Source organism: Archocentrus centrarchus, chromosome 5 (assembly GCF_007364275.1).
Source record: "Archocentrus centrarchus isolate MPI-CPG fArcCen1 chromosome 5, fArcCen1, whole genome shotgun sequence".
NCBI classification, from domain to species: Eukaryota; Metazoa; Chordata; class Actinopteri; order Cichliformes; family Cichlidae; genus Archocentrus; species Archocentrus centrarchus.
The window spans coordinates 19,839,597-19,861,693 of NC_044350.1; the positions used below are offsets into that span (position 1 = coordinate 19,839,597).

A 22,097-nucleotide genomic window follows, 5' to 3' on the forward strand; every position below is an offset into this window, starting at 1 on the left:
ACACGCACTGGGGTCTACGTTTTATGAAATCCCACACTTAATTAGATTTGATCCATCGCAGGAAGAGACAATGGCAGAAGGAAAGCCGAACAATACTTATATATTTATAGCACTTTAATTTCCTCTGTCCTAGATGTATGTGTCCGGAAAGCAGATGTCAAACAAATGATGCTTTGAAGTTTTGTCAATACAAATGCCAATCACAGAACACCTCATGCTCATTAAAAAAAACTCTGTGAGCACAAAAAGTTCACTAATACTCTCTGAATGATGATGCTGCTGGCCAAAGTATCACATTATCTCATTATAGCAACCTAAGGGTGAATATCTTGGCAAAAGGACTCAGTTAATGTGAAAAAAATGACCCTTTAACACCCCCTAGTATTCATAAGCAGTATTTAATATTGAACAAATGGGTTATGAGTGACAGTGTGCAGTTAGACACGTGTTTATGTGTTTATTTAACTATATATACATTCAGCAAAAAAATTCAGACACCTACAAATGGGTGGATAATAAATGAGAAAAAACAAATATCTTGATAGAAAAAGTTACTATTCCTGACAAATAATATCTGCCCACAACTTTATTATAGCAGGCAATTAAAAGTTTATCATGTTTGTTTATTGCCTGTAATTTTCACAATGTTTCTTCTTCTCTTATTTTAAGCAGTAGCGAATGGTGTTAGACTATTTAATTTTATTTAGTTGGGAAGAGATTTAATTTTACTACATTTTAAAAAAATAAGAAAGAAAAAAAGAAAAGGCAGTTTTTAGACTAATGAGACATGATCCCAAAGAATTTCAGCAATTTCTGAAAGTATTTTAGGATCCACAGATGTGCTGGGCTAGTTACACTGCAGCCAGGAACAAGTGACAGGTCATGATTGGGGGGTGGGGGGGGTGGGGGTCCCTCCTATTTTTGTACAAATTGCTTCTCCAGTCAAATATTTGAGTAATTGTATCAGTTTTCACTTTCAATCATTGCCTCTGCTTTCTTCTTTTTTAAAGCATCCTTAACCTGTAAAGAACCTGATTTTGCAAATAAAGCCAATTTTAAAAACATAAAGTGACAGCAGCCTGTGTCATTTATTGTAATTACTAAGTAAGTAAAAATTTAATTTATTGTGCTTTTTGAGACAAGGAGCAGTCACAGTAATCAATTTAAAAAAAAAACACACAATCAGCACTATCCAAATGCCTGTCTGAACACACGAGCTTTAAACTGATTTTTAAAATGATACCACAGAGTCAAGGGTGCAAAGAGAGAATGATAAGCTGTTCCACAGTTCTGGAGCAAAAGTTTGGAAGCTACAATCCCCTCAGACGAAGATGTGAAATCAAGAGAAGGCCCCTATCTGAAGACCTGAGAACCCAATTTGGAGAATAGGGGTGGAGCAGTTCATGCGGGTGGGGGCCTGACCCCGTAAGGCCATAAAAGTAAGTGAAAGTAAGTGGTGATACACCCCCACCCCACCCACCTGTGCATGTGCATATGTGAGCATGTACGTCTTCCCCTAGACCTGGTGGCTTTGCTTGTTCATGTGACTTCATTGTTTTTAATTGGGTTTAATTTAGTCAAAAATCTGAAGGTATTACTAGGTTACTAGTGTATTTTTATCTAAATAAATTGTGCATCTAAAAATAAATAAATAAATAAAGTCTCGGTTCCAACATCAGCACAGCTAAGGAACCTCATGTTTTTAAATATAATTTTCTTTGTCATGTGTGAATGCGATGAAGGCCTTATGACAGCAGAGACGCGTCTCAGTCAACATATATTGTTTAGTCTCAGAGCCGTCACTGATGTAAGCGGGCTCCAATGCTTGCCTTTCAACTGAACGACTAGATGATCGGTACCTCTCATCTACTGATGTGTTTTTAATGTAGCACATTTTACTCGAGAAATGTCCTTAAACCATTTTGTAACCCACAGTAGTTCTTAATTCTCAAAGCTGAGCGGTAAGGTGCATAAGTACATGAAATGGGAATATAACAACTTTGTTGAAACAATTTTACAAGAAGATCCTGCGCTCCTAAAATACACCTTTGCTTAGAGTAATCACAATACCAGATTTGTTACACCAATTCAAGTCCTATTAACTGTGTTGTTAAGCTACTTCTATGAAAAGTGAATAAACTGCTGAACAAGAACATTTCATAGCATTTAAATGCACATTGTGATGGAACAAAAGTGATTTTTTGCAAATAATTTTATTTGACTGTTAATTTACAATCCAAAGGACAGATCGTTTATGAGATACCAAAAGCTGTTACAAGTATTTTTTATTTATTTAATTAAAGAAATGAATGGCCCTCTCTTTGTGTGTGTGTGTGTGTGGGTGTGGGTGTGAAGTTTCCCACACAGAAAGAGGATCCTTTCCATTCACCCAAACACATCAATCTAGTCACTGATGGAACAGCGGTACTGAATGAGGTGCCCTCAGCTGTAGAGAGAGAGAGATAGATAGATAGATAGATAGATAGATAGATAGATAGATAGATAGATAGATAGATAGATAGATAGATAGATAGATAGATAGATAGATAGATAGATAGATAGATAGATAGAACTTAAGAACATGTGCAAAAAGTCCCGATGGAACTTAATGTAAGAAAGCTGACCCCAAAGGTTAACAAACTGAGGACACAGCTGCAATACCCAGAATAGGCAGAGCTAATTACACTGTCTTGCCCCTCCTTGCTTTGATTCTCTTTTTGCTTACATTTTATTGTCTCTACAAAGAAATATTTTATAAATGTTTGTTAGATTAGGACAGCTGTTGTAAGGAAAACTGCACTTTCATAGCTGCACCATGACAGCAGTACAAGGTAACAAGTCGTTACAAGTTCAGAGGTCACCAGCCTTCCAGACCAAAGTAGGCCTGGTGTGGTAAAATGGTTGTCAAGCCCACTTTGAAGAATTTGAAACCACTTTAAGAGGCTGGTGTTTGGAGGTTGCACTTAAGAATGTCTTTTTCAGCTGTTTTATTTAAAAACACGCCTCAAGGGCAGAATTAGGGCAGTGAACCATAACTGCATCAGCACTGTACTGTTTCCACAGATTTTGAGAGGCACATAGGTTAGATTTTTAAAATTAAGAAAGTGAGCCAAGAATTTCTTTCTTCACAAGTGAAGAGATTCATGTATTTCATGTTAACATTTTGAGAAAAATTGAGAACTATTGAATTTAAGGAGAAATGTGTTTCTGCTGTATGTAATTGGATTTGGTTAGAGCCAAATCAGATCTGAATCTGGCACACTTTGTGTTTCGAGATGTTTGTATTTTGTAGATCTCCAATATGACTAAAAATTTGTCAACTGACACATTTAGTCTTATCTCTGATGTTCAGCTGAAGGAGACAGTTTTTATACTTTTCAACCAGACAATAGTCTAACACGATTATCAGTGTCAGAATTATTCACCAAATACACGAGCTCATTTCAAAAGGTTAAACTAAAAAACTAAAGCAAACCACCAAAGCCAAAGTACCCAGCAAGAACCCAAGCAGATACATGGAGAACATGCAAAGTTCACACAGAAATGGCCCCGGCCAGAGGGTGGATTTGAATATTATATACAGTACTATTCCACGAAAACATTTGGTACTGCCAGGCCACATGTAAAGTTTTGCTGGTTTTAAATCAGGATATTGGAGGGAGAGAGTGACAGTATTTGCACTGTCCAATACGACGGGACATGGTTCTGGGGACATGATGGTTTCACCGATCCGGGGAACAGTGACCATGTCCTAGTCCAACCTCGGGTGAAAAATCCGCTAAGTACCAAAAGTCTTCAAGGTCGTCAGTGTCAGCAGACCAGGGCTGAGGTGGTGAGGGATTCACTTCACACCCTGACTCACTTGTCAGGGTCTCAGGTGTGGATTTGTCAGTCTCTCTGCATCCCTTGACACTTTTGGGGCCACAAGGGTTTTCAAACCTGTATCTGCTCCAGGTCTCTGGAAGGCTTTCAGAGGAAAAGTGGTTCTTGTTGCTGCTGCTGTTTTTGTCGGTCTGGAGCTTTGGTTGTGCAGAATGAAGGAAGCGGGGTTCTCGATGCTGATGCGGCTGGTGATCGGCCAGAGCTCTGGTAGTGAGGCATGGATTTCGGAGGAGGAGAAGGAAGGAGATGACATGTTTGTTTTTTGAAAAGAAGAAAAAACTCAATCCCATTCAGCAAAGTTAGACCGCTTTTAAAGGGCCACGGGAGGTTGTGTGGATAGACCCTTTCAGGTCATTCACTGTATGTAAACAAAGGTGGTGTGAAATCCCCAACCATAACCACACCTTGTTTCACACATACTTACCTCTGCAAAGTTTTTTTTTTTTTTTTGTCTGTGGTTAATGTAAAAAAACAAACAAAAACTGAACACACTGCAGTATTATGCTATGAAAACCTCACTAATACTCTCTGAATGATGATGCTGCTGCAGGTCAAAGTATCTCATTACCTCATTATAATAACCTAAGTCCTCCTATTTTTGTACAAATTGCTTCTCCAGTCAAAGGTTTGAGTAACATATTTGTATCAGTGTTCTCATTCATTCATTTTCACTGGATTCTTTTGTGATTTTATTCAAATGCTTTACAGTGCTTTACAGAGGCAAGTCAATAAGAACCAGCCATTGCCAAAGGCAAAGTGGGCACACAAAAACACATTCAGCACTATGCAACTGCCTGTCTGAACAAATGAGTTTTAAGCTGTGTTTTAATGGGTGTCACAGAGTCAAAGGTGTGAAGAGAGAGTGGTAAGTTGTTCCACAGTTCTGGAGCTAAAGTTTGGAAGCCACAATCTACCAAGATGATTATGTGAAATCACAAGAAGACCACTATCTGAGGACCTAAGAGCCCAGCTTGGAGAATAGGGGTGGAGCAGTTCCATTATGGAGGTGGGTGCCTTCCCCCTGTGAGGCCATAAAAGTAAGACTTTAAAAGTGAGGTGATAAGTGAAGATTTATGAGAGTGAGCTAAAAGCCTTAAAGTAGTACTTCGTACAGATTGGAGGCAACTAATTGATGCTTTAGTCAGACAGGAAAACAGTGCATCCAAACAAGAGGAGATGAAATTATGGATTTCCAACTGACTTTTTGAGACAATGGTCCCGAGTTTGTTAATGTTTATTTCTTGTGATAAAGACCATATCATGGATTTTATATAATTTGTTGGTCAAATACAAGTGTGTGACAATTTCAACACATAAAACAACAATAAGATTAAAATTAAATAATTAATTATCTTAAAAAAGTAATGATCAATTACAGTTGTGGTGAGAAGTTTAAATACATGGGCATGAATGTCCTGGTAATTTTGGGCTTGTAATGATTTTTTTTTTTTAACTGTTTTTTTTTCCAGGGTGGAATGATTGTGTAGCATACATCTTTATGACTTTAAGAAACAAGCATTGGGTGCACAAGTTTGAATTTATCTTGGATTTTCTCTAATCCACACAAGGCCAGACGTATACAGTACACTGCAGGCATTAGATTATGTTACTTGATGGGAGTTTTATGGAGGAGAAACAGTGTCAGGTTTCTAAAAATCCCCTACTGTCCCCTACCCCCTACTATCTTCATTATCAGTGTGTCACTCTTTTAAATCACATCAGTTACTATAGTTTGTTTTACCTTCAAACTCCACCCTCAGCATTGCAGCTTGCTCATGTAATCAAATAAACCTAAAGTCTGTTTGTCTTCCCTGACTGCCACTTTTTTAATGCTTCATTTTCAAAAATAAAGCAAAACACAGACCAGGACGAGACATAGATGCAGGATACCAACAGAAACAGGACAAAAGAACTGTTTTTATGTGGGACTGTGTGCGGTGGATTTGAGGACTCTGCACACATGCACATAAATACGGCCCATCCATCCTATTTTCCACTGCTACTCTCATTTTAATGCCGTTTTGTATCACATTTTTAATTTCACTGTTTGTATTTTTCTTCATATCAGATTGCATGGCTGCATTTTTAACATTGTAACCAATCAGATGCTGAGCTTCTCATCTCCTATTTCTGCAGATGAAAGTCAAAAGTTTACAGACACCTTTATCTTAAGGCTGAGCCACTGCTGTTGACAAGGCAACTGTCTGTGTCTGAGTGAAGGAGCGCCTTTGACAGCAGACCATCACCTATTCTAGTTTCTCTCATGCCATAGCTACGAGCTTTTGAAGCCCTTGACATTGTGCTTCATAACTCGTCATGTTGCATTTGTCTTCAAGACAATAAACTTTCCATCATCTGATGTGGAATCCGCAGCGAACAGGTGATTAGATTTGTGTCTCCAGGTTTTTCAGGGCAAGCATTCGGGTTGTCTCGAGGGCAAGGATGTATTTTTAAACCCTTTCTTAAAATGGTCTTGTTGTGCTGTGCGCCCTGACAGATGAATTGAAGACAAGGAGCGGCTTGCAGCTTGACCTTCCCTTAAGTCAAGTGTTTGTTCCCCATATGCGAGAAGGAGGGGATCATTTTACATGATGTGTAGTAGTTTGCATTCTTTCCTTGTTGAAAGATGACACTGGAGTGGCAAAGAAGGGAAGAGGGCATTAGGAGCCAAATATTGAGGACTTGACACCCTATAAAATAGGCCTATATATTCAATAGAAATGTGATACTTGAGCTCTTGTGCTCCTGGGTGTGCTTATTTGGAAGAAACACAAATATAGCTGTCTCCTCAGCAATGCTCTCAGAGCTCGGCCATTTGTTACAGCCTCAAGTCTTATTGTGGAGCAGCCTTTGATTTGAAACGACCACATCCTTGGTGGTCTGAGACGTTACTGAAGTGTTATTAAAACGTGAGACCACATTTACACACAAAATTCAAATAAAGAATTTGCGATATTGATGTTTTTAACAGTTTTCAGAATCTATGGGTGGGAATCTATGTTGTGTTTATTTGAAATGATAATGTATCAGCTTCCAGCAAAGAAGCTAAGAGACATGAGGTGATATTAGATAAACATATTTAAAGGAAGACTAATAGACTACTAATTAGACAAAGACAATATAATCAATTACTTTTACCCAACTTATCATTTCTAGTTTCTAGTGTTAGTCTGTTCATCCATGGTTTAAAAGTAGTTTTATGCAACAATCCAATTCAAGTATTTTGTCATCACACTGCTACAAAAATCTGCAGTAACATCTCTAAAGGCTTTCTCACATTTTTAGAATCACCTCCACTACTTGAGTACAAAGATAGTGAACTGAGTGTTCCCTCAGTATCTTATATTCAGCTCTGTGACCTTAGACTGATTTTCACATGGAAGAAAATCAGTCTATTCTATTTACTCCTATCTGGAAGCACTTGTAGCTATAAAATTAATCTCAGTGTGGTCAATTATTTTTTCTCCCCTCTGCCACAGTCCACTCTTTATAAAACCACTTCCCAAAAGGATACTTTCCCAAAAGATGCCTGAGATTAATGCCAAAACAAGGATATTTAAAATGATAAATAACTGTAGTATGTACAGTACCAACCACATTATGTAAAACATGATTCCTAAGCTTGTTTTACGTCGCTGTGTTTGAGTAAAGTACAATTTTACTTTAGTTTTCCTGTACTTTCCCATTTTGCCATAGTACAGTTAGGTCAAATTACTTTTCAGGAATAATTATTAAATTAATACTTAATAATTTTATATATATATTGACTGTAAGTGTCAAGACATTGCACAAGCTTAAGCATGAGGAGTGTCGCTGTACATTGTGGGTCACTAATGGGTCTATTTTCATCACGGGATGCTGTGACATGCACAACATGTGTTCTGGAGCATGTAGAAAAACTGTAAGGTCACTACACTGTCAGTAACATTATCACCACAGGGCACAGATTTGCAGTTATCATAACCTGAAGAACTTTTATGTGACAACAGGCGACAGTTGACAACCAAGTTATTGTGAGTGATGAAGCTGTACAGCCGACATTTAGACTACCACCACCACAAAAAAAAAAAAGAGTTTACTGTTATTGGATTTGGATCTATTAATACTTTTTTTGTCTAATTTGAGGCACTGTATAAATGTATTTTATTTAATTTCACTTATTTTGTGAAGGTGCACTAAGTGGCTAAGTATTCCTTTAAATCCCGACAGAGTTTCAGATAGATGTCCAGAGCTCTTCAGCACGCCTATAAATATTTTTTAAAATGATCTGTTTAACTTTAATGTTTGTAATCTTTGTGAATTACTAACTTCATATCCTCATCTTTTGAGTTCAGCACTCTTTAAAGCACACAGCAACAAAAGACATTCAGTTGCTTCCATGTTTATTTGCTGTTACACACTTGACACATCAGACAAAAATATCATATTGTATGATTTCTTGTACCATGTCTCATCCCGAATGAGGTTCATTCAGTGGTCTCTTTCACCTTTAAATCAGCAAAACAGAGAGAGTGACAAATTAGTGTCAAACTGTTCTGGTAAGAGATTTGGAGTCTTTGGAGAGTGCCTTCATCATGACAATAAAATAGAATACAAAAATGATCATACCCTGACAATTTCACGGCTCTTGGCTCTCAGCTTGTTGACCTGCGACTCTGCAATGTCAGCACGCTCTTGAGCTTCCTCGAGCTCATGCTGAACCTTCCTGTACCTGGTCAGGTGAGTGTTGGCCTGCTCCTCCTGAAAGTAGAAAATAAATGAGTGATGCTGTTCCAGTTATATCAGATAAAAACAACCATCATTTAATAATTCTGCTTCAGTCCTCTGCTGTTAACATAGTCTAAGGTAAAGGTGTTACTTTTGTCATGAATGTTTGCTTTGGATGTGTTAAGTATTTCACACTCACAGCTTCCTCAGACTGCCTCTTGTAGGATTTCACTTTCAGCTGCAGCTTGTCTACCAGATCTTGAAGTCGAGTAATATTCTTCCTGTCTTCCTCGGTCTAGAGGTGGTACACAGCACAGTCTGAAAAAGCGAGCTAAAGGGAGCTCCTTCCTCTCAGTCTGATTTATGAACATCTTCAACACAACTTCAGAGCATAGAACACACTCATCTATCCACTTCAAACAGGCCAGAGGGACAACAACAAAAATATATGCAAACACTCAAACAACCACTCTTGCTTGCATACTTTCAACACTGCACACTATGTCAAGGGGATCATCCTGTGCAGCACAAACACTGACGTCTCCGTCAACCAAACTGCATGTGTAAGTGTACATGCAAGAGTTCCTCATCTCTTCAGTTTTTCAAAGTGAAAATCTGCTAAACACTTCTATAGATTCCACACAATTAGCATAAATATAAACACATAACTGCACTGTATTTATAGTTGCAACCAGAGAGTTTATTTCCAGCAGTGGTGTACTCTATATCACTTCAGCATATCAACTGCTCTTGAAGCCACAGGCACTTGATATAATGGATATTATCGCCCTCTAGTGGTGTAAAGCACATTCTACACCCAGATTGTCTTTGGCAGCACAAAGTTTCAGGGAAAAAAATGTGATAATAACCAATAGCTTGACTATATGATTAAAATTTTAGACATCTCAAAAAAAAACATTACATTTTGTTGGCTCATACCTGATAGGTCAGCTCCTTCACCTTACGCTCATACTTGCGGACGCCCTTCACAGCTTCAGCTCCACGTTTCTGCTCAGCCTCAACCTCCGCTTCCAGCTCTCGAACCTTCCCGACCACAAGTCCAGATGGCAAAAAAATGAAACAATATGTATGTAACCTGTTCCTACAGAAAGCAGTCTGGTACAATAAACAGCACAGACCTTTAGTTTTAAGTGTGTTTGGGGGTGTTCACATTCATATAAGGTGAACAGTTGTACCAGGTCTGCATCCTTTGCTAGAGGTAGTCATGAAAACCCCTAAATGAGCCCATGTTCAAAGTGTGGAACAATACAATAAAACAAAAGAACATTTTATGCAGTAAACATACCCTCGCCTCCAGTTTCTGGAGCTGCTTCTTGCCACCTTTCAAGGCCAGATTCTCAGCCTCATCCAGGCGGTGCTGCAGGTCCTTCACCGTCACGTCCAGGTTCTTCTTCATCCTCTCCAAATGAGCACTGGTGTCCTGCTCCTTCTTTAGCTCTTCTGCCATCATTGCAGCCTAAATATGAAGTAATGAAAAAGGCAAATAACAAAACAAGCCACATACCTGTAAGTCACATGTGAAACAAAAGTACAGATTATACAGGAACGGGTTCACCTGTTTATATTTATGAGACAGAAGGTGTTTGCTTCAATAGTGGGATTATATTTACCCATAAAAGATTAGTTTCATTACAGGTTGTTACAGTTTATTTTAACTGGTGCAAAACCAGTGTTACTAAACTAAATCAAACGGTCATCTTATGTAACTATGCTTCACAGATCATTGCCTACTGATAGCTGTATGACTGTTTTTCCATTAAGTAAAAAGTATATTCTACTTATTAAAATTCATAAAAGGAATGGAGCTGCATAAATAGATTTGAATTAAGCAGTAGCTAAAATACCTAAACAGGACTCACATCAGTGATGGCCTTCTTGGCCTTTTCTTCAGCATTTCTTGCTTCCTGGACAGCATCTTCCACTTCACCTTGGATCTGGACAAGGTCAGCTTCAAGCTTTCTTTTAGTGTTGATAAGACTTGTGTTCTAAAGAAAAAAAATGCTTGGTGAGAGTTCTACATATGCACTCTATGTTTATTTCATTATTTATTTTGCCTGTTGTCGAAACCTGAGAGTGCAGCAGTCCCACACGCTCGCTGGCATCGACCAGCTCCTGTTCAGCAACTTTGCGGCCTCTCTCTGTTTGCTCCAGTGCAACTCTCAGCTCCTCGATCTCAGCCAGCAGCAGGTTGTTCCTGCGCTCCAGAATTGCAACCTGCTCCTTCATGTCTGCCTGAGCTCTGAGAGCTTCATCAAGGTGCAGCTGAGCATCCTGAAATCAAGACAACAGAAATTCAGATTACATTTTATATATGTTTGAGCTATAAATTTTTTTTTTTTTTTTTGCATATTTTTATGTTCATGCATGCTTATGCCAGACCTTCAGCTGTCCCTGCACATTCCTCAGCTGTTTCTGGGCTTCAGCTGCCTGGCGGTTGGCATGACTCAGCTGAATCTCCATCTCATTCAGATCTCCCTCCATCTTCTTCTTGATTCTCAGGGCATCATTCCTGCTCCTGACCTCAGCATCCAGAGTGGTCTGCATGGTTTCGATTATTCTCTGGCTGTTCCTCTTGATCTGCTCAATCTCCTCATCCTTCTCTGCAATTTTCCTGTCAATTTCACTTTTCAGCTGGGTGAGCTCCAGCTGGACACGGACAATCTTTGATTCTTCGTGCTCCAGGGTAGCCTATAAAATTAAAAGAAAAACCAAGCACAAATATATATTTTTTTGAAAATGTTCACAATTCAGAATGATTAGGCAACTGATGGCAATTTTTCGATTAAGATCAAGAAACAAAATTATGCAGTTCTTACCTCTGCTTCCTCCAGTGCTGTTTGGACTTCTGTTTTTTCCATTTCTGCCACCTTTTTCCCTTTCTCCAGTTCGTGAATTGTCTTCCCAGTTTCACTAATACATTCAGTCAAATCTGTGATTTCCTCTGTTGAGACAACAAAATGAAGACAGAAACATTTACATGATACCAAAAAGTTTCTTTGTCGGCACAATTTAGTGTTCTGATTCCTGTGTTGCACAATTTTCTTTATCACATTATGTCATTTATTACAAAATGTACAAAAAAAATGCAGTTAACTTTGACAGAATGACAAGTGTCAACAATCCTGTACACGCTTTCTTGTCTTACGTTGCAGGTTCTTGTTCTCCCTCTTCAGGTTCTCCAGGTGGTCCAGAGCTTCCTCGTAGGAGTTTTTCATTTTAAACATCTCTGTGCTGAGAGAACGAGCCTCCTTTTGAGCTCCTTCCAGCTCTGCTTGGCTTTCCTCATACTTCTGCTTCCACTCTGCCAGAACCTGAAGATATGGCAAACTATTGGGTTTCTTTTTCTTTTGACATCACATCACATTCATATACGCTAAAAATGCTGTACCTTGTCAAAGTTCCTCTGTTTCTTGTCAAGGGAAGCAGCCAGAGCATTAGCTCTCTCCACATCGATCATCAGGTCCTCCACTTCACCATGCAGTCTCTGCTTAGTCTTCTCCAGAGAGGCACATTTTGCATTCACGGCCTCGATGGACTCCTCTGCATCCTGAAGACGCTGGGCAAGCTTTTTCCTGTAAAAAATATTTGATTTTCAGAGTTGCTGCATATACTAACAAGAGGAAAAGGATAACGCTGGAGACTCACTTTGCCTCTTCCAGCTCCTCAGTGCGCTGAATAGCATCAGTCTCATATTTGGTTCTCCACTGAGCCACCTCGCTGTTTGCCTTGGACATTGCACGCTGCAGCTCAGCTTTGGCCTCCTGCTCCTCCTCATACTGCTCTCTGAGGAGGTCGCAGTCATGACGAGCCGACTGGACAGAATGAGCCAGGGCGTTCTTGGCCTAAAAGACCAAAGATCGTAAAGAATTATTCATTAAAAAAATGTGCTGACCATCTGTTATCAGAATATATATGATTAAGACAATTAATTACCTTAATTTCTTCCTCAAGGTGTCTTTTGAGCTCTTCAATTTGATGAATAAAAGCTTGTTTTCCCCTTGTAAGCTGTGAAACAAGAGACTCCTTTTCCTCCAACTGGCGACTCAATTCCCCTTAATACAGGAGAGAAAATATACTTCTTAAGCATTGTTTACATTCTAGCATTTTTTAGGATTTCCAAATGTCGAGTTCCAAACGTCACACTCACCATTTTCGGTAGTCAGTCTAGATCTTTGCATGTTTAAGTCATTCAGCTGACGCACATTCTCATCATTCTTGGACTTTAACTCACTAAGTTGATCTTCAAGAGAACGACACATTTTCTCCATGTTACCCTACAGTAAAGACAAAAATCAGTATGATGTACCCAAAAAGCATGCTTGTTCTGGAGATAATAAAAAAAGTAATTGTTGTAATTAATATTGAGCAACAAAAGAGTCAATTTTACTTTCGATTTGGCAATGGCCTCCATGTTGCTCGTGAGGTCATCAATCTCCATCCTGTACTCGCTTTTCTCTTTCTCCAGCTTCTGTTTGATTCTCTGGAGGTTATCGAGCTGCTCTCCTAGCTCAGCCACGCTGTCAGCCTGCTTCTTGCGGAGAGCGGCGGCAGTGGATTCGTGCTGCAGGGTTGCCTCTTCGAGATCACGTCTCAACTTCTGAAACTCAGCCTCACGCTTCTTGTTCATCTCAATCTGTACTGATGTTGCTCCACCGGCTTCTTCGAGACGCTCACTGATCTCCTCAAGTTCCCTGGAGAGATCAGATCTCTGCTTCTCCACTTTGGCCCGAGCAGCCCGCTCAGCCTCAATCTCCTCCTCCAGCTCCTCGATACGAGCCTGTTATGCAAAAAAGTAAGTCATGTTTGCATCCTGCTATTTTGAGTATGTGAGACAGTATGACTTTTTGTGTCTATGAACAAATCATAGATAACACAGTTAAGCTTTACAACTCAGTAATGATATTAACAGCTCTCCCCTTTGAAGGTCATTGAGAACAATCTCTGGTTTATATACTGATAGGGGTATACTGATAGATTATACTAATAAGATATTCAGGAAATATACATTTTTTTTTAAATTTTTTTCACTAATTCTAGTGTGTATTTTGTTTTTTACATGGCTTTCTCACATGGCTGTGAATTAGTATTTCATTCCATTCATAAAACAAACAGTGTTTTCATTGCCCCGGCAAACACATTTGCACATTACCTGCAGTTCTTTTATTTTCTTCTGGAGCTGAGCTCCAATTATTTGTTCATCTTCTATCCTGCTAAGAAGCTGGCTCATCTCAAAGTCCCTCCTAAAAAAAGCAATAATTTATCAAAGTAAGATGTAGACCTTTTGAAAATTGTGAAAGTCAGATTAAGGCTTCATTTTTACATACTTCTTTATTTTCTCTTCTGACTGCTGCTTTTCATTTTCAAGATCCATGATGGTTTCATGGGCCAGTTTCAGATCTCCTTCAAGTTTTCTTTTAGCTCGCTCAAGATCCATACGGAGCTTCCTTTCTTGCTCCAGTGTACCTTCGATCTTGTGCATTCACATACAGGGTAATTAGTGCCAATGAAAATATACAAAAACTTGGTGCTGCACTTAAGATGATTCAAACAATTAAAGAAACTTACATCATCCACTTGCTGCTCCAGCTTGGTCTTGGCCTTCGTCAGAGTGTTGACTTTGTCTTCCTCTGCCTGCAGATCATCGAGGATCTGCTGATGGGCCTCTTGGAGGGCTTTCTTTTCTTTGGTCAGCTTGGCAACAGTCTCATCTTGAGCAGCCAGTTCCTCGACCAGGTTTTTAACCTAAATAGTTTATGTGAATAAAATCATTATAGCATGAATTTTCTACTAAATAGAGGTCAGAAAACTGAAATGAGGCACAAACCTTGTTCTCAGTGGCGTGTTTCTCCTTTTCCACTTTGGCCAGGGTCAGCTCCAAGTCATCAATGTCTTTCTTCAACTCAGAGCACTCATCCTCCAGCTTCCTCTTCTTTGCAGTCAGCTCAGCATTCATTTCCTCCTCATCCTCCAGTCTCTCAGACGTCTCTTTGACTTTGGCCTCGAGCTGGATCTTTGCTTTGATGAGCCCCTCACACCTTTCCTCTGCATCAGCAAGGGTTTCACCTTCCTGTATATGCAAAAAGTAAATGATATAGTCAACCGTAACTAAATTAAGCTATTGAACAAGTGAAGCCCTACTTCTCTTTAACATACACTCTGAATTTGGAGCTGCAAGTCATTCTTCTCCTGTACAAGAGTGACCATCTTCTCTTCCAGTTCTTTCTTCTTAGCCAGAGCCTTGGCTAGATCCTCTTTGGTCTTTTTAAAGTCCTCTTTCATTTGGGCCATCTCTTTCTCCGCTTCTGCACTCCTGAGAAGTGGCTTTATTCTAAAATACAGCTTCATCCACGGCCAGGTTTTGACATTCATGAATGAACGGATGTTGTACTGGATGGTGTAAATGGATTCCCTGTGGACACAAAGTACAGAACATTTTTCTTTCCTTGCTCAGTTGTCCTTTTTCCTTGCTGAAAAGGATTTAGGAAAGAGTTACTGTTGACTCCCATATTAAAAACTACATTCCAGACGTTCCTTAAATGTAATCTGCTGCCATTAAAAATTACATTTTGTTTGAATGTGACCATCGCCCCATCTCACCCTGTCCCTAGCATCCTCCTCTGTCCCTGAAACATACTGAGCAGAAGTACTTTCTCTACATTAATCAAAACCTACACATGCAGTGATTTTACAGCAAGAGACAGACTAACCACTATAAGGAGGGCCTTATGATGTGACACAATCTTTGCTAATATACATTGATTTTTGCCTGCAAGTGTAACTCTATTTCTACACTAAAAATGGCCATTTTAGGTCAGCCTACCTTCTTTCCATCATCTTTGAAAATTCTCGCCTCATCAGGAAACCTCTGCATATAGCCTGAGTTATTATGACCAGTTCCACCAGTTTCTCGTCTCTCATCTCTTCAAGCAGACCCAGCAGCCCAGCCTTGAAGAATACCTTTTGATGGGTGTTAAAAAAAAAAAAATATTGTGTGAAGATTTTTTTTTCAAGTTATTCCATTTTTTTGTAGTGTAATTGAGTCTGGTCATTTACCTTGGTGTAGCCAAACTTGTACTGAGAGTGGTCCACATTGATGGATCCCAGAAGTTTCTCTGAGGCCTTTTTGTTGTCAATGAACTGTCCCTCAGGGATGACACTAGCATTCAGAACTTTGTACCTGAAGGAATTAACTGAAATCACATCTCCAACAAAACAGACTCAAGATCTGTTTACTGAGAGGTATATAAATAGTTACTGCACCTCTGCTTGAAGTCACCATAGAGGATTCTGCTGGGGAAACCTTTCCTGCAGATCCTGATACCCTCCAGCACACCGTTACACCTCAGCTGGTGGATGACCAGGTGGTTCTCCATAAGACCTAAAACAGTAACAAACACACTGATTGTGGAAGGTATGAATGGCTCACAGAGTTCACAACCCTAATTTTAAACAACAGCTATTAGAAAGCCAGGCTAACCACACTGTAGGTGACTGAATGAAGAAGTATACGAATGAACTAGGAATTCACCGGAACTAACAGCACTGAGACAGGTGATAGAACTTCTGTTGGTAACAGATATGTTTTTGGGCTTTTTTTAACCTACCTGGTGTTTTAGTTTCATTGGGAATTAAACAGCGCACAAAATGTGGGTGAGTGCTCCGTAAGTTAGTCATCAGCTTGCCAAGGTTTTCCTATTGATGGACAAAAGATTCATTATTTTTATTTCCCTCCAAAATGAAAAACTTCTATGGCCCTTCACATTACAGAACTTATAAACATAACCCCAAACAAAAATACCAGAGGGGGCTTCATACTGCAATGGACTTCGTTTTATAGGCAGTCTCTCCTTGTTGATATGTTATACAGATAATCTGCAAAACTTTTCTTGTCTCTGTTTGATGTCTCATTAAATTGAAACCATGTGCACGGCTTTCTTATCCAAAACATCAGTTTCATGCAGAACATTTGGATTTAGGTATTAAGGTGGCTTGCAATAATGAAAAGTCTATAGTATAAAAAAGGTCACTGTGTTACTGTATTCTGTGATGCTTAGTGTTAGACCTCCAAATTTGAACAATGCATGTGCTGTTTACACAAAAGCCTTTTTATATTATTTAAGAAAATAAACATTACCCTGAAAAGAGCTGACACTGTCTGGAAGGAACCACCCTTCTTCTTGCCGCCACCCTTCTTTCCACCTTTTGCATCTGGAACCGTATTTTGCAAGTTGGTATGTAAAAAATGCAGTGCAATAAATGCAATAGTTTTTTCTCACATGTTAAATTTTGTATATACATAAATATATATATATATATATATTAAAAAAAAGCACTACCGTCTGCAGAGGCATGAGATGCAAACAGCAAGGCCAACAGTTTTGTTGAAGACTTCTGGTAGAGCTGCACCACAGAGTCATTCAGGGGGTCTTTGTTCTTCTCCAGCCAGCCAAGTACATTGTAGTCAACAGTGCCAGCATAGTGCACCAGGGAGAAATGGGCCTCAGGTTTGCCTTTGACAGGTTTTGGTTTTTGAAAGGGGGCACTTTTGCCAACATGCTGGTCATAGAGTTTGTTCTTGAAGGTCATGTCTGTTGCCTTGGGGAACATGCACTCCTCTTCAAGGATGGAGAAAATGCCCATTGGCTGCCATGATGAAAAGACAATTTAAGGCAAACAATTTCAAGTTGTTTTCTATTGTTTTCTGTGTGCAAATATATACAGTAGTCCAGGACATGGCTCACCTTCTCAATAAGCTCAATGCAGGCAGCCAAGTCCATGCCAAAGTCAATGAACTCCCATTCAATCCCCTCTTTCTTGTACTCTTCTTGCTCCAGGACAAACATGTGATGGTTGAAAAACTGTTGCAGTTTTTCATTGGTGAAGTTGATGCACAGCTGTTCCAGGCTGTTGAACTGAAAAGAAGAAAAATACACAGTGCCAAAATTTTTGTGCTGCTGTCCTTTACAGTATAAAGAAGTGCCATTTGTACTTTACTTACATCAAAGATTTCAAATCCAGCAATGTCTAAGACACCTATGAAGAAATTTCTCGGCTGCTTGGTATCCAGCATTTCATTGATTCTGACAACCATCCACAAGAACATTTTCTCATACACAGCCTTGGCGAGAGCCATCACTGCATTATTCACCTAAAAAATATGAGAGTTTGACTTCTGGTGGAATTTTTATATAAATTGCTATTTGCTCATAAACTAATGTTTTTAAATTACCTGTGGCACAGTTTGACCCTTGACCACCATTTCATTGCCAACCTTCACTCTTGGGTAACACAAAGCCTTCAGCATATCAGCGGAGTTCAGACCCATGAGATAGGCAATTTTATCAGCCACTGATGGAAACAGGAAAAAAAAAAAAGAGTTTCTTTTAAAAATTACTAAGTTTTAACAAAATCAATCCAGGTACGCTGCTTTGCTCATCTGAATCCAAGTTAGTATGATAAGAAAGCATCCTGCATGTTCTGGGTATCTTGTATATGCATATTCCAAAAATACAATACATAGGAAGTTTATTTTCTTCAAAGGGCTTGTTAATGGGTCCTTATAAAGTGAAGGATTGGCAGATCTGCTCTGAGCTCCTTATAGTTTTCTGAACCCTGTAACTAGTTTTATATATCAACCAAAAACTCTTAAAACAATCAAAATACCCTGTCCATTACAATGCTATCATTCTCAATTGAAACAGGATTGAATATGTACACAATATGCACTATATAAGAAGATGAATGCTGGGAGGTGTAAAACTGGATCACAGTCATAATTGTATTATTATTTTACTACATAAAGAAATGTATGTACCCTCAGTGCCATCAGGCTCAGCCTGCTCTTCCCGCTGCTTCTGCTTGAACTTCATGTTTCCATGATGCATCACAGCCCCAGTTAGCTTGTAAATGCCTATCTTTTCCTCTGCAGTGAAACCCAGGATGTCAATGGCAGTCTGAAGAAGGAATCATCAAAAACACAGATTTTGCATGTATTACTTATGTTATCTACAAGATTTTATTTTTCATATTACAAATGTGTTCACTGTGTGATTAAAAAGTTACAGTATGTGCGCTCACATCAGTAGCGATGAATTCTTCAACATCATTGATACTCTTGACAGTAACCTCTCCATGACTGACCATGGGAAAGTCGAAAGGGTTGGTGGTAATAAGGAGAGACTCTGAAAAATTGTCAGCGCATTTCATTACACAGACTCAGTTGAAGTCCATATTTATTTTAAAAAAATAAATAAATAAAACCAGCCACAACATTAAAACCCACAATGCATCTTTTCGCCATCTGTTCACAAGGTGAACAATGTACGGCACATACATCTGGCTGTGCACACGATTCATCACTGAGCCTTGGCCATGCATCACCATCACAGTGTACTTCATTGAACTACTTTTGGTAAAACTCCAAAATTGCTCAAATTTCAATACAACTCTAGAGCTGACAGTTAAATTGCTGCCTATACTTGACAGATGTCGCTGAAATGAGATATTCAGTGTTAGTCACTTCATCTACCAGTGGTTTTAATGTTCATGGCTGATCAGTGTATACTCTGCGGCTACACTGCTCACCTATGAGCTCAGGTTTATGACCAGTTGTGAGCTGATAGAAAATATGGTAGCTCCTCTCAGCAGACAGCTGGAACGTCACTCGAGACTTCTCCAGCAGATCTATGACACAAGACAAAAACTTCTTTTACAGTTTGTCCTGTCTTCAAAACTATTGGATAGTAAGAGATGAGATGCTCACATGTTTCAATGTCAGCAGAAGCCAGTTTTCCTGTTGATCCAAAGTGGATTCTGATGAATTTACCCTGCAGAAGTACACAGGCATTAAAGTGGGTATGAAAATTCAACATGCTAATGCACATACTACACCTCATCCTCCTGACTTTACAGCCAGAAACACACAAAGACAAATGGCTCTCTTCTCAGTTTTGATATTGATAGCATTTAAAAGTAATGAAGTGAAAAAAGGACAGAGGACTATCAAACAATTGTAAACACAGACCTGAGGAAACAGGATTCTGAGAAGCTAAACTCACAAAGCGGGATGAGTTGTCATTCCTCACTGTCTTGGCATTACCATAAGCCTCTAGCAGTGGGTTGGCTGCAATGATTTGATCCTCCAGCGACCCCTTAAAATTATATATATCACACGTTTGTATTTTGCAGTTTAAATTGTCATGTGTATCACATGTACAGTATGTACAGTACATCAGGTTTTTTAACCTGCATTTTTCCAGGAACTGGCTCGACTTTCTTAGCTCCAGACACTGCAATTGTCGCAAAGTACTGGATGACACGCTTAGTGTTGACAGTCTTTCCTGCACCAGATTCTCCGCTAGATAATTAAACACACATGCATTGGCATAAATCAGGCACAATTCAGTACAGGAATAACCAGTTAGATCAGTCAGAGTTTTATCAGTCCGAAAAGGATGTCTTTCATTTTCACTTACGTAATCAGGATTGACTGATTCTCACGATCTGTTGAAAAATGTAATTGAATACATATTATGTTACTGAATCCACTTTTCTTAAACTGTAAGATTGCATTATAAATTTATTTTTATTACAGCACAGTGTGTTCATAAAAGGCAAGCAGTAGAGACAACAAAACTCTATATATAATATCAACATTGTAGAATTTTTAAGGCTTATTACTTTAATAGAGTTGCTAGTCAGGATATACTATGGCTTTAAAAGGCTTATTACCTTGGAGCATGAACTGATAGGCATTATCAGAGATGGAGAAGATGTGGGGTGGAGCCTCAATCCTCTTTTTGCCCCTGTATCCTGCAACAACCATTGCATCATACACTGGGAGCCACTTGTAGGGGTTCACAGTGACGCAGAACAGCCCAGAGTAGGTCTGTTTGAAAAACACAAGATTAAATAAATATCAAGAAATTAAAGAAGCCAAAATATTATGATGACTCACAGATAAAACACATAACACATATCTCATAACAATGATACATGTCAAAGTGGAATCTATTTGATGGTTGCTGTTGTTGTCAGTGGGCAGGTGGTGGGAGAAATGAGTTAGTGTAAAGACTTTGATGGGCGATTCTGACAGGGGACAAATCATTATGGCCAGACAAATGGGTCAACACGGTAGCAGCTGTGAGTGCCCACAAACAAACAAACTCTGAACTACCAAGGGGTTATCGGGGATGTGCTAAAATGATTGATCTGATTTGTGGCAGATCCATGTCCAGATTTAAAGGTTTTAAAGGATCTGTTTCTCATATATCACTGCCGCGCATCTCTGGGCACCTTCAGAAATCTTATAAAGGAAGGACTGGCATATAAGGCAGGAGTGATCATAATGATTTGCCCTTCGGTAAAGATTCATGTGTTTCTACAAACTACTATTTTTTTTTTTAAACTGGTCTTACATAGATCATCCATGCTGCATAACGCTCTTTGAGGTTATACAGCACAGCAGGCTCACTGAGGTGGGTCATCATGGCCATGTCCTCAATCTTATCAAACTTTGGAGGGTTCATGGGGAAGATTTCATCTTCTTTCACGGTGAAAGTCTGCACCAAAACATTGAAGAATATGAGCAAAGGGTTCAGATGTTCACTCACTACTTTCAGATGTCTATTTCCCACACAAAGGTATCCATCGAGATTCTGTTCATCTGGACGCAGCATTTTACATGGGAGAAATGTTTCATCGTTCATCCAAGCGACCTTGTCACCTCATTCAGCTTCCAAAAATGCTGCATCCAGATGAACAGAATAAACTTTCTGGTATTTCCTTACCTAGGTTATTGAGCATGCATCAACACATGTACATACCTTTCCACCCTGAACTTCAACTGTGGCTTTGCCACCCTCCTTCTTTACAAGTTTCCCCTTTAAATACATCTCAGTGGGCTCTGTCACAAAGTAAGCTGTTTTGGCATCAAAGGGAGTGTTTTGAGCCTCTACTCTCTCCTTTTCAGTTTTCCGGAGGTATATGGCCGCCGGGCCAAAACACTCCATATCCGGATCTACTTTTTGACCACTCATCGCACCTCTGTAAAAATTAATAAGTAAAATACAATAATATTAATAATAGATTAATAGTTTCAATAATAAAAGAAAATGCATGGGTTAGTAACAGATTCTTAATTTAATTTAGAACATTTTTTCAGCCTTGTTAGTAGCTACATGTTACCTTTGCTGTCAGGTGCAGTTGGTGTGTGGGTATTACAAAGGGCAAATCTAAATTCAATAGAACAGAGTCAAAAAATGTTAACTTTCATCTGCAAAAAGAACTGCTTTTTCACATGTAATTAACCAAAACCACAGTTCGCTGCTACAGTGTGAGAGAGGACTTACCTCTGTTGGAAGCCTGTGAGTCCAAAGCTTTCGTGGAGGCTGAGGGTGCTTCTTTTATACTGAAATCTCTGGCCATCATGAATGAGCAGCCCTCCTGTTTAGGTCACTGAGCTTCTCTGAAAAGAATGATATCAGATA

General features: G+C 39.2%; 1 protein-coding gene across 1 annotated transcript; it reads right to left on the reverse strand.

Moving 5' to 3' along the window:
• Positions 1–8,247: 8,247 nt before the first annotated feature.
• On the reverse strand, positions 8,248–21,647 carry LOC115780859 (myosin heavy chain, fast skeletal muscle-like). Its single transcript, XM_030730279.1, has 39 exons — positions 21,435–21,647; positions 21,027–21,170; positions 20,341–20,497; positions 20,085–20,112; positions 19,855–19,966; positions 19,668–19,760; positions 19,373–19,436; positions 19,195–19,293; positions 18,688–18,791; positions 18,425–18,563; positions 17,840–17,958; positions 17,609–17,758; positions 17,352–17,522; positions 16,947–17,253; positions 16,745–16,818; positions 16,215–16,302; positions 15,871–15,988; positions 15,664–15,787; positions 15,431–15,567; positions 14,764–15,019; positions 14,435–14,677; positions 14,176–14,352; positions 13,935–14,080; positions 13,760–13,850; positions 12,998–13,387; positions 12,758–12,884; positions 12,544–12,662; positions 12,256–12,452; positions 11,999–12,182; positions 11,756–11,921; positions 11,427–11,551; positions 10,990–11,298; positions 10,678–10,881; positions 10,470–10,595; positions 9,896–10,066; positions 9,529–9,633; positions 8,789–8,884; positions 8,491–8,622; positions 8,248–8,369 (listed from the first exon to the last, which is right to left on the reverse strand). Exons 1-39 carry the CDS (start codon positions 21,645–21,647, stop codon positions 8,349–8,351), a joined length of 5,826 nt encoding a protein of 1,941 aa, XP_030586139.1. The 3' UTR covers positions 8,248–8,348.
• Between the last annotated feature and the right edge of the window lie 450 nt (positions 21,648–22,097).